This window comes from Pteropus vampyrus, unplaced genomic scaffold (genome assembly GCF_000151845.1).
Source record: "Pteropus vampyrus isolate Shadow unplaced genomic scaffold, Pvam_2.0 Scaffold156, whole genome shotgun sequence".
In the NCBI taxonomy this organism is placed as follows: Eukaryota; Metazoa; Chordata; class Mammalia; order Chiroptera; family Pteropodidae; genus Pteropus; species Pteropus vampyrus.
This window is the reverse complement of record NW_011888937.1, coordinates 515758-528304: the sequence shown is the minus strand read 5'-3', so window position 1 is coordinate 528304 and position 12547 is coordinate 515758. Positions and strand designations below refer to the sequence as shown.

At 38.5% G+C, this 12547-nt stretch overlaps 1 protein-coding gene and 1 non-coding gene across 5 annotated transcripts in view; both read left to right on the top strand.

The window, feature by feature from the left end:
- PTCD3 (pentatricopeptide repeat domain 3) overlaps positions 1 to 11792 on the top strand; it is a 33839-nt gene extending 22047 nt beyond the window's left edge. For all 4 annotated transcript variants that reach the window (XM_023536406.1, XM_011369807.2, XM_023536404.1 and 1 more), the window contains exons 13-24: positions 1887 to 2031; positions 2694 to 2744; positions 4690 to 4779; positions 5135 to 5163; positions 6028 to 6134; positions 6810 to 6888; positions 6986 to 7076; positions 7959 to 8044; positions 8557 to 8705; positions 10191 to 10232; positions 10665 to 10823; positions 11108 to 11792. In XM_023536406.1, the coding sequence (XP_023392174.1) occupies positions 1887 to 2031; positions 2694 to 2744; positions 4690 to 4779; positions 5135 to 5163; positions 6028 to 6134; positions 6810 to 6888; positions 6986 to 7076; positions 7959 to 8044; positions 8557 to 8705; positions 10191 to 10232; positions 10665 to 10823; positions 11108 to 11198 (1119 nt within the window). In that variant the 3' untranslated portion in view covers positions 11199 to 11792. The remainder of the gene's footprint in view (positions 1 to 1886; positions 2032 to 2693; positions 2745 to 4689; positions 4780 to 5134; positions 5164 to 6027; positions 6135 to 6809; positions 6889 to 6985; positions 7077 to 7958; positions 8045 to 8556; positions 8706 to 10190; positions 10233 to 10664; positions 10824 to 11107) is intronic.
- Positions 9652 to 9788, top strand: LOC111745523. The gene has a single exon (XR_002782680.1). It is a non-coding gene; the product is annotated as a small nucleolar RNA SNORD94 (small nucleolar RNA).
- Positions 11793 to 12547: the final 755 nt, after the last annotated feature.

Here is a 12547-nt window from a genome sequence, read left to right as displayed (position 1 = left end):
TTATGTGGCACATGACTATATATTACTTGTTCATAAAAATTCCCTTTTTAGTCCTTGGTTCTGCCACCTAACTACAAAGCCTTGGACAACTGAAGCTCTTTGAGCCTCAGTTTTTGTCATTTTCAAAATGATGATAACCGTATCTCCCTCTCTGGGTAGTGAGAATTATTTGAAATTATATGCATAAAGTGCTCGGAACGGTGCCTGGAACATTGTAAGTTCTCAATAAATTGTGTTTGGCTTTTTCTTTCTCCCCTGGTTCACACTTACTCTTTTGTGTCTAGAGCAAAAAACAATGCTGAGAGAATCTTTGCTCTAATGCCGGAGAAAAACGCACATTCCTACTGCACAATGATTCGAGGAATGGTAAAGGTAACATTCGTTTTGTTTTTATATTTGTATCTTTAATTTCTATTAAATCAGGATGTCTCAGCCTCAGAACTGTTGATAATTGGGCCAGATTATCTGTTGTGAGGACTACCAGTGTATCGTGCGATGTTTAGCAGTGCTCTGGCCTCTGCCCATGGAATGCCAGTAGTACATCCTCCCCACCCCTCTCTCATGACAACTAAAAACATCTACAGGCATTACCGAATGTCACCTGGGAAGCAAATTGCCCTTGGTAAAGAACCACTGCACTAGAGCATAAGCTTTATGAGAAATGGCACCTCTTGTGTTTTGTTTACCACTATATTCCTAAACCCTAGAACAGGAAATGTGCAAATATTTCTTAAATTAATGCATTTGATGATGCTTAATTTTTGTTTTTTCCCTCTTCCAGCACCGAGCTCCTGTGCAGGCATTAAACTTGTACACTGAATTATTAAACAACAGACTCCATGGTAAGTGTGTTTGGTGAACTCTACTCCCTCCTTTTTTTTTTTCCTTTCTCTCAAGAATCTGTAAAATCTTTGGATGTTGCCTCAATCATTAGCTCGCTTTTAATCTTTACCTACAGAACGGGTGATTGAAGCAAGAGTAGAGATCCAGAAAAGAGCGTGGTTTTCTAGTTTTGTGGTTACGTCATAAGCCAAGAACCACATGTGCATGACCACTTCGCCTTTAGGGGTTAATCTTCAACCTCAAATTTTGTTAAAGTAGTTTTTTCTTTTACAGGTGATGTATATACCTTCAATTCATTGATCGAAGCAACAGCAATGATGAATGAGAAATTTGAGGAAAAATGGAATAAGATATTGGTAAGGAGGAACCCTCATTTTGTCTTCTAATGGTCCTAAAATATTTTTTGCTAGAAATATATAAGATGGAGACAGCATCCACTGGGCATCTTCACGGCATCTTCTCTGCGCTGGGTTCTCAGATTAGTGGTTACCTGTTGACACTCTTCTAGCAATCCTGAAATTTAAATAGCTGGATCTGACATGTGAGAAGAAAGTTACTTGACCCACAACATACAGCTAGAATTCAGGAAGACCGGGGTTGCTGGCCAGTAGTCACTGCCGGGATTATGTAGTCACTACCACATAATAGGTTCTTTATTACAGAAATAATGCATATTGATTGAAAAAAAATTAGGTAAATTTTATAAAATAAAAATCATTGGATTGCAGTAACTTAATAGAAACGTTTTTATACTGTACTGGTTTAAAAAAGGAAAAATGTACAATCCATTCTAGTCTACTCTTTCACTTGCATCTCAGACGCACTAGGCAGAGGGCTGAAGACAGTTGGACACCTTAGGTTGGCATGGGACAACTGAATGGAAGAGCTTCTCTAAAAGGCAGTCACTGGTCCTGTTAATTAATAGATAATTCTATTAACCTACTTTGTATATAGCCAGAGAGCAAGTTCTTTGGATTTTATTTTTCTTTTTTTGACCAATTTCTTCGGGCTTAAAAATTTTGTCCTGCTTTGAATTTAACCAGGAGCTGCTGAAACAAATGGTTGCACAGAAGGTGAAACCAAATTTACAGACTTTTAATACCATTCTGAAATGTCTCCGAAGATTTTATGCATTTGGAAAATTGCCAGCCTTACAGACCTTACGTGAAATGAAAGCCATTGGAATAGGTGAGGGTGCTCCGTAGTGTCCCTTGTTGAAGACCAAGACAGTGCTGACCAGAAGTTTCAGGTCCACACAAGCATTTATATCTTATGTTGCGAATTTCTACATTTGACACATGTAATTACGTGAGTTTACCATGATGGGGGTACTTTTATCACCTTCAGGTTTTTTATAGCAAATTACAACGTTCTTTTAGTATTTTAGGTACTTTTTTTACAGATCTCTTGATTTTAGGAAGAGTTATTCACTTACAGTTAGCTAGTTTTAAATCCCATTTTCCAGCATAATTAGGTATTTGAACCTAAGTATGTGCTGATGTGTTGTATATTTTTCAGTAATTCCTTTATTGAAAGCTGTTTTGGGACTCAGTTCACTTCAGTATTCTTTAGTGTTCTTAAATGAAAGATCTGAGTACGTCAGCTATAACATTTTAGTAATGGGTGTCTAGAGTTTCTAAAAGGGATTTAATCTTTATGACACACTTCTACCTTTACATTAATCAGGTGAACTGGGAAATGTCTTTATTCAAAAGACTAGAAGTGTATCATCTTTTATTTAAATACCAGCATCAATATGTCTTTAGTTCAGTGTGCCTCAGCTATATTTTGGATAGCTGTGTTTGACTTATTTTATTTCTTATTTTTTTCTGTGCACCTGGTAATTTGAGAACCGTCACTTGCAACATATCACTATATTATTCAGCTGTTTTATCAATATGGTATGTATGACACTGTGTTCTATTAATTTATGTAGAAGATTGACCCAGCACCCTTAAGTTTATGTGATTAATTATTGTAAGCTACGTTCACTGCATAAGAATTAAGAATAGAGAATTCACAAATTAATCTACAATCTGAGCAAAAATTTATTTTTGAGGGTAATAATCTTTTTGTGGTGTAAAGCTTGGGCTGGAAAGGAGGAGCTCACTGAATGTGCTCACAGTGTTGATGCACAATTAGAAATTAGAAATGATCAGAAGGTACTGTAGTTGGAGTTCCTTTTGCTCTCTAGAGCTGTGCTGGCCAGTGCAATAGTCACTACCACATGTGGCTACTTATTAAAATGAAATAAAATTTAAATTTTATCATTGCATTAATGCTCAGTAGCCACATGTGGCTGTTGGCTACTATGTTGAGTGATGCAAATATAGAACATTTCCATCTTTGAAGGAAGTTTTGGACAGTGCTGCCCCAAGTAATCTTAATTTTATTTTGAAACCTTGTAGGAAAACCTTGAGGTTCCATTTGCCACCTACTTTTAGGTTCGCCAGTCCCTGTTGGAGCTGTACTCTGTTGAATGGACTTTGGATGAAGACACACCTGAGTTAAAATTTTTCCTCTACCATTTACCAGCTCTGTCAAAAGGGACCGAATACCTTTCCTGAGAAATAACATCAGGGTGTAAATGATTAAATGACTATATACAATGTCTTGTCCTTTGCTGGGAGGGCATGTAGTAGGCAGTCTGCTGTTGGCTCTTATCCATTTGCCCCAACTCAACAAAGAACCTCCTGGGTTCAGAAATGATAATTCTAGTCCTTCTCTCCTGCGATGGACTTTATATATAAAAACAACAGAAAAGAACTTGATTGTCTCCATTTTGGAGGGCTACTTTTATAAACTCTACATCCTCACTATAGGGAAGTTTATTACCTTTTAGGATAGGGGAAATGAGTATTTTGGAAACAGGTAAATAGTTTCCACAATAATTGTATCTTCTAAAAGATTACTTAGCCTGGTGACATTGTAGCGAAACTGTTTCTGACATTAAAACTTCTTCCCTTCCTCTATACTGTCACATCCCTTTGGTTCAGCTGCTAATGAAAGTCGGTGGTACTTATACTTCGTAAGCAACGCCCCTGACCATGGGGGTAGGGTGAGGCGGGGAGCGTCAGTCTATCTGTGTATATAAATTGGCTGCTTGCAGTAACAATTTCTAGGAATCTACCCAAAAGAGAAAGCCTAAAATAATGAAGAAATAATACATATAAAATAGATTATTGTGTAACTAGTAAAATACTTAAGATTGCCAACAGATGGAAACATGCTAGAGGAAATTCTTAAAATACATCTATGCTACTATCATTAAAACTATATTATCACTTGCATGTGGATACGGTAGGGAAAGGGATGTGGTAAAGAGTGTGGTATGTTTGCCTGGAAATGTTGGTGCGTTTTCTGAACTATTGGTACTCGGGTCATATGATTTTAAAGGACTGCCCACATCCATTACTTATACACTCTTTTTCTTGGCCTTCTCATCCTGATTTATACTTAAAAGGAACATAAAATAATTGTTAGCAGAAACCATTTGTTTGTTTTTATAAATATGTAGGCTTGGTAAGGGTGTGATTATGTGTGTGTTGGTCTGTCTGTCACTTCAGTGAAAGTCAAGCTTGTGAAGAGGCTAAGAAAGATGGGAAAAGTCTCTGTCAGGAGCACATAGACAAAGAGCCATAAGTGTCCCAGATTTAATGGAGAGTTGTACTCTGTAGGGTTCATTTGTTCCTTTAGCAAGCACGTGCCCTGGCCAGCCCTGTATCCAGGCCTTAACGCTGGAGGCAGAGAGGAGAAATGTGGTCCTTTGTACTGGGCACTGTGTGGTTGGTGGTGGTGCAGGAGGTGGACTCATGATAAAAACCCATTTGCTTGCTTGTTCTGTAGAAAACCCTGCAAAAGGATCATCCCTCTTGATCTATGATATCATGAATGAATTAACAGGAAAGAAATTTTCCCCAAAGGACCCAGATGATGGTATGTACAGAAATTGCTTATGTGAGACAGGGAGCCTGTTTCCTGACTGTCAGTTATTGGAGGACTTGTGATGAGGACAGGGTTTAATTTAGCTTAGTAATCTTTTTGATTATTCTGAAAAAGCTAAAATGTCTGCATTACTTTCCTGTATACTTCCTCTCTGCTTGAGTTTTTATTTCTTTAAGTTTATCTTCCACGTTACCAGTTTTTTTGGAGAATTTTTATTAATGTTATTTATTTGAAAAATATTTTGTCCGAAGTAACCAAGGCTCTTGTGAACTTTGATTTTCAGACATGTTTTTTCAAAAATATTTTGCCCAAAGTAACCAAGGCTCTTGTGAACTTTGATTTTCAGACATGTTTTTTCAGTCAGCCATGAGAGTTGTAAGTACCATTTATTGCTTATTTTTTGCTTTCCTTTTTTCTTTTAACCGTCTCCTAAATTTATCTGTAACTGGGAGCAGGTAGGGGTCCTCTCCTTGATTCTTTCACTTGCTAACTCTTCCGTTGATGTCTCTGGTTCTTTTTTCTTTCTTTAAAATCTGTACTAAATCACATAACATCCCTACCCTCTGTTTATTATATACATTGTCTTTTTTCATGCTTTTGTTCAGATTAGGTTTTAGAGTATTTCATATTTGCCTGTTGGTAACTTTTTAAATTGAAGGCAGTTTTTCATTATGGTTTTTCATCTTACTATGCTAACATAGAAAAAATTTCAAGCAGTTTTAGAATGAGTTGGCATATCCTGTTCCCTAAGGATAATTGCTTTACAGTTCAGTGTGTACCCTTCCAGGTTTTTCTCTCTGGACATTCAAACATGCACACCCAGACACATTTCCATGGTATTTTGTTCATTGACAGCAATATAGTATTTCATAAGAGGAATGCACTACAGTTAACTGTTCTCCTGTGAATGTGTTTTGGAGTTATTTTATGGGTTTTTTGCTTTTACAGTCATGCTAGAATGAGTACTCCATCTGTCTGTGCATGTGACCAAGTATTTTTGTAGGATTGATTTCTAGATATAAATATTAGATCAAAATCATTTTATTTTAAATTTCATAGAACTTAGGGGTTTGTTTTAGTTTTCCCCAATTTTTTGTAACTCATTTGCTGTCAACCAATAGTATGTTGAATCAGGATAAATATTTCTGCAAATGATTATACTTTTTTTTTTTACATAACAAGCCACTGTTTAGCTGATCGGGATCTCTAAGAATGATGCTTTGTACTTAAAATTTTCAGTGCTCCTCTCTGAGAGATCTAGAACTTGCTTACCAAGTACATGGCCTTTTAAACACTGGAGACAACTGGAAATTCATTGGACCCGATCATCGACGTAATTTCTATTAGTAAGTGTGTTGGAAATGCATCCTTTTGCATTAATGGAGCACCTTTACGCAACCATTAGTTGATGCTACAAGTGAAAGGCTGTTGGTGACTCTCGTTTCACCTCTGATTTCAGGCAGCATGCCCCTGACTTAACAGCACATGTTAACAGAGCACTAGGAAATCTAAGCAGTGGTAAAACTGATTTGCCTGGCTGAATTTCTTTGCCACACATTAAATCCACATAACTTTCTTCTCTTTGCCCTCTTGTTTATTTGAATTTATAGTAATAAAGAGACTTCTTAAATGCTTTTGCTTTTAGGCAGATAAAAATAAGAACTTAAAGAATCAGCCTGTTAATAGGTATGTGGTGATTGTCCAAATCCTTGCTTCACATGGAATGCTTTAAAATGAATATAATATTAATTATCTGCTTACCATGAGCTGAGGGTATACTGAGGAGGCAGTCACTAATGACCAGTTGAAGATAAGAAGGTGTTAATCCAGGAGTTCAGAAAGCCATTAGCACTTCCTGGGTTAAGCATTGTCCCATATACCTTGAAATTATTTGCAATTATAACTTTTAAAGTTTATTTTTAATTCTGTATAACAAATATCATTATATAAATATGCTGTAATGTAATCATTCCCCTATTGTTAGGGATTTTAGACTAAATATAGTTTTTTTTCCATTACAGTTCTAAGTTCTTCAATTTGCTTTGTCTAATGGAGCAAATTGATGTCACCTTGAAGTGGTATAAGGACCTGATACCTTCAGTAAGATGATTTATTACTTATATATAATTGTACAAGTGTTCGTGGGTATATTTGCTGATTAATACTTTAAAAATATATTTGTATTTCTCTTACTCAGGTCTTCTTTCCCCATTCCCAAACACTGATAGATCTTCTCCAAGCATTGGATGTGGCCAACAGGCTAGAAATGATTCCTCAAATTTGGAAAGGTCAGTTTCAGCTTATGTGTCCAGGCCCATCTCACTTCATTGGCCTACATTTTGATGAACAAACAAACATGTTGACATTGTTAGGGATGAAAACTTTCATTTTTTGACTAAATTGAATACATTAGTTTAGGTGTATTTCAAGATCACTTCTTCATGTTTCATATTGGATTTTTGAGTAAAACTGTGCTGAATATGACCTACATTAGTTCCTTAGTGACAAGAAAAGGCTGTTTTATGTACCTGTTGTATGATGTGACAGAAGGAAGATTAGAATCAGTGCTGATTATGCGGTACACACTAAATCTAAATGCAAATCTCTAACCCCAAAGCCTCTCCCATTTCTCTCTACTACTATATTGCATCACTGTGGTTCAGTTGCTAACAAGTGATATTTATGTTTCAAAGAAATAATTCTGACTGTAGGCTTATGTATGTTAAATCAGCTGCAGAAGATGCTGTGTCTCTTCCATTAGGTGACTGATTATAAAGTCAGTTTCTGTCTGCCTCAAGTTTCCATGTCTGAGACACTGAGACTGTAACCCTGCTCTACTATTTCAGAAGACTGAAAAAACACTGACAGTTCTCAAATCCTGTAAAACAGTGTCTTATGTAGAGCAGGTGGCTGGCTGGTCAGATGTAGTGTGTGCTGTGTTTAACACTTGACTGGGAGCACGCACAGGCTTTCACTGCTCTTGTCCATTCTTAACACGATTCCTCTGGATGGTTTTCTGGAATCCTGAAGTAAACCTGGAATAGGTAATGTCAGCAGCTTATTTTCACCTACTAAAAAAATGTGGATGACGGCTGACAATAGATAAACATTAGCTAAAGAGTGTTGGTTGTACATGATCACTTCTCACTATATTCCTTTTTTGTTTCAAGATAGTAAAGAATATGGTCACACTTTCCGCAGTGATCTGAAGGAAGAGATTCTGATGCTCATGGCAAGGGATCGGCACCCACCAGAGGTAGGGTTGTATTGACACTCAAGGTTCGTTATCATTGTTAGATGCAGTATGTCCTCTAATGCTGAGGGCCCTGTAGGGGCAATTTCCCTGGTTTCATCTATGTGCTCATTGAGTGTCATTGTGGAGAATTCTGCCATCTAAACCCAGATTTAAATTATATGTCTAAACATACTTAGCCACTAGCAGAATACCATTTTTAAAGTCACTCTCATTCCTCTAGTTCAAAGCAAGCAACATGAAAATAGCTTCTTTCTGTCCTGTTAATAGCAGCTTGTATTTTAAAAAAAGATATCTAAAAAGAAAACCCATGATTGGATTTGAAAGATATGGCTAATTTACCCCAGGGCAAAATGCTTTATTTTTTTACTATGTTATTTGTGTGCTTATGTATGTGATGTGTTCCCATGGTGCAATGCATTGCTTAGGAGTTTTTAATAGTCCTGTGGAGTCTTCCAAACTTCAGTTCTCATAAAACCAGTTAGGCAATTCTGCTGATTCCTAGAGCCTCTCAGCTTCAGGTGGCGTTTGCTGACTGCGCTGCAGATATCAAATCTACTTATGAAAGCCAAGATGCCAGACAGACTGTTCCTGATTGGCCAGCCAACCCTCTGAACTATATAGCTGTCTTGTTCTTGAGGGCTGGGAGAACCCAGGAAGCCTGGTGAGTACACTACCCACAAGTGGGAGTCAGAAGCATTTGAACTTGGATCTCAGGGAGCATTTCCCCCGGTCGGCAGAGTTGCTCAAATTTGGCTGTGTGATGTGTAGTTTATCAGAACACAAATTAGTTTTCTACATAATGAGTTTTCTCTGGAAACTTCCAAATAAACTGGAGCAAATTTTAAGAAGGCCAGTATACATGATATATTTAAGAGAGGATGGGATTCATTGGGCTAATTTTCTTTCCATTAATGACCTTTCTGTTTTGGGTATCCACAGACAAGTAAGTCACTTGTCTGTCCACTTAAATAGAATAAAGTGATCAAAGAATCTTATTTTTGAAAATATTTTGGGCATTTGGTTTACTCAGGTATTTCATTTGTGGGTGCATCCCCATCATCTAGCTTAAAATGTAGACTGTATATTTGAACTTCAGGAAACTGGCATTCACCTATGTACTAAACATGGTATTGTCTAGAACTTTGCTTTGCTTTGTGTCACTGTATTCTAGTTCTATATGTTTTTATCAGCACTTCATCCACATACTAATTTTTAGTGTTTATTTGTGAATGGAGACCTTATGCATATTCATTTTTCCAAAAGCAAAGGAGTCAGCAAAAGAATACTTCGTAGAGGTCGTCCCAGTTGGATGGTTCTGCTGTGCTTTGTTTTGGATATAAATGTTAGTTCTTAGAGTCAGTAAGTGGGGTATACTTGTGCATGGCTCCTTCAGCACAGAAAGTAACTTAATTTGAACATAGGATTCAAAAGTGGCTGTTCACTTTCTCCAGGAAAAGCTGGCGAAGGCTTTGCTGGCGAAGGCTTTGCTGCTTCAGCTGGTCTCAAGAGTGTGAATCACAAACATGACCTGCTACACTGCTAGTGACAGAAACATTTGATGCTTGGGTTTGTTGACTCAGCCAGGTTGAGACACATTTGTTATGAATCAGGCTGTGATGATTGGCGCAGGGGTACGGACCTCAGCTGAGTCATGGGAGCTGAATGTATGTGTTTCTCCTTTGTCCTGCATGTGGCAGGGTGATGGCGAGCACATATATGAGACTGATGCCTCAATCTGAGCCTGCTCTTCATAATATAATTTGAGGCCACACTGAACTCATACTGGATTATAAGAGAGGAAAGAGATGGTACTCTGTTGCATCCTTGTCATCAGACTGCCCAGGGGCTATACTCCCTCCCTGGAAGACTAAAGCGGTCTTCTTAAAGGGGATCAGCAATCCTTAGCACTGGCGACAAATCAGATTTGTCTGTGAAACTTGTCATGTCCATCTGTGAAGTTGGAGAGGAGGGAGTTGGAGCAGGTGAGGTGACTATGATGTAGACAGGGCTGGGATTGGGGGCGCTCACAGATTTGCGTGGTCAGGAAGGACCCTTAATCTGTGAGTCCAAGAGAACAGCTATGGTAATCTGATTGTCTTCTGTTTTATTAGTATTCATACTCTGTCTCCTATTTTATCTTGAACAGGAAAATGTTGGGGCTTTTCAGGAAGCATAATAAGATCCCTAGGTAAGTTGAAGTTAATGAGCCTGTATGGGTACATCCTAGAATTAACTGCATGAGCTTAACTCTTACTGTGAGGTGATTGGAATATCTTCACACACCTCAGCCACGGCAGTTGGGCACTCTTCTCACAGGCAGGCAAATGAACAACACAGCCACCATCTAGGGCATCTGAGGCGAGCACCGATTTATCCTCTGCATTCAGTGATCGCAACATTGGGGCTACACTGAATCGCCCCTCAGTGAAGGCATAGTGAAGCGATGTTCAGTATATTTGGCCCGAAGTTAGACTTTATGTGACTTTGCCTCCAAAGCTAGTTGAGGATTTTATGGCTGAACTTTCTAAAATGCTAGCTAGATTTTGCATGTAAATCCTTGACTGAGGGGGGACTTATGGGTTTAGTTGAGGAATGTTGACATTTCATCTTTCTTTTACAGTAATGAGTTGCTGAATGAGTTTATGGACAGTGCAAAAGCATCCAGTAGCCCTGCCCAGGCCATCGAGATAGTGCAGCTGGCGAGTGCCTTCAGCTTACCTATTTGTGAGGGCCTCACCCAGAGAGTAATGGCTGACTTTACAATCAGCCAGGAACAAAAGTAAGTGGCTCCTGTATTGTCACCATGAAGGAAAGTTATAAAAATGGAAGCAGACCATTCAAATGGTCAAATTTTAATCTGCCCAGATATGTATGGCTTTCTAAGCCCTGAATTTCCTTCTTCACAAAAAAGCAGAATGTATTGATTTAATGATTCATTTGTCGGATGGGGCAGGGGGTGCTGTCGTTTTGGCTGTTGGAGCCTTTTCCTTTGTGAGGCTCCAGAGTTCTTCTGCCCCAAGAATGAATTGCACTGTAACTCTCCAGTTTATATTTTCCTTACAGGGAAGCCCTGGGAAACCTAACTGCATTGACCCATGACAGCGATAGTGACAGCAGCAGTGACAGCGACAGTGACATCAGTGAAAGCAAATAAAAGTGGTCCAGTCAAGAGCATCTGTGGCCTAGCATAACTTCTCTACTTACACTTGAGAACTGAGATGTTAATATTAAACTGTGATATAAATAAAACGAGAATATAGATTTGGTGAACTTTAAAAATACAGTTGATCCAACACTGAGTTATTTAGGTTAAATTCCTAATTTGATAACCTACTAAACCATCCATTCAAGGTCTACCATTTAAACAGAAGCAGCACTACCATTTCATTTCTTTGGACACACAGTGTGAGATACATAGCTCCTGATTTCGGCATAAGCTCTGCACACCTTTGTTTACCTGCTGCCTTCACACTGCCGTCATCAGTGTGGTTCATTTTTCTGTTGTGGTTTAGCCTTTGTTGGCTGATGCTATGATGCTGGTTCTTCCTTGATCTTAGAGAAAGTGTCTAAAGGAGGTTGTCATAGTTACATAACAATTGATACTGGGTCGATAGTATCCCAATTTCAGGGATATTTAGATGTAAAAAAATTGTAAGTCTTAGAGTTGATTTTCATTTCTGACAGTGACAGTTTAAGCTGCACAAATAGGAAAATGATGACTAAATAAATACTGTGATTAATTAATGTACATGTGTATGCAGTTTTATTATTACATAGCCTTTGGCACAGTTCCCAGTAGACTTGGTCTTCGCACATTTCTCCCTCCGTTTTCATTTTGTCTGTGCTGGCACCTTGTCATGCTATACTTAAAGTGGTCTGAATGAGGGCTCGTGATGACAAAAGGATTGAAATGTCGTCTTGACATGATTGTGTGTCGCTAGTAATCAAGTTGGTCAGGGGCTTCTACTTCTAGCTTTGCTCTTACCACTCTGACTTCCAAATAGTTTTGGAAGCTGAACGGAACTTAAGAGGTTTGCAGCATTCTTACGTTCACAAGGGCTTCTACCATAGGCTGCTCACCTGATTGCCAGATTACTGAGGCACCCCAGGTTCTTCTGTAGGTGAGAACCTTCATCCTTACCAAGATTGACATTTATGGGCGGCAATATTGATGTCTGTTGCACGTGTCTGTTGCTGTCTCTATATACCATCGTCACTAAGCCAGTCATATGTCTTCGGAAGCCTAAGTATTGGTTCGTGTTTTTTTAAGAATGTCAGTTTTAAGACATCTGAGGTGGGGAGGCAGGGTGCGGTGGGGTTATAGTAGTTAGCTACTCAAGCGTTCACGTGCATTGCTCCATTAGCTCCTTGACATATTAAAGCAAAAGAGCAAAAGGACAGATCAGGTGTATTAGACTTTGGTCTTGGTTACAACTTCCAAGGAGAACCTGGCTACCTGGAAGCTTGTTAACTCAGCCTCTTTCCCCCTGGTTCTTCGGCACC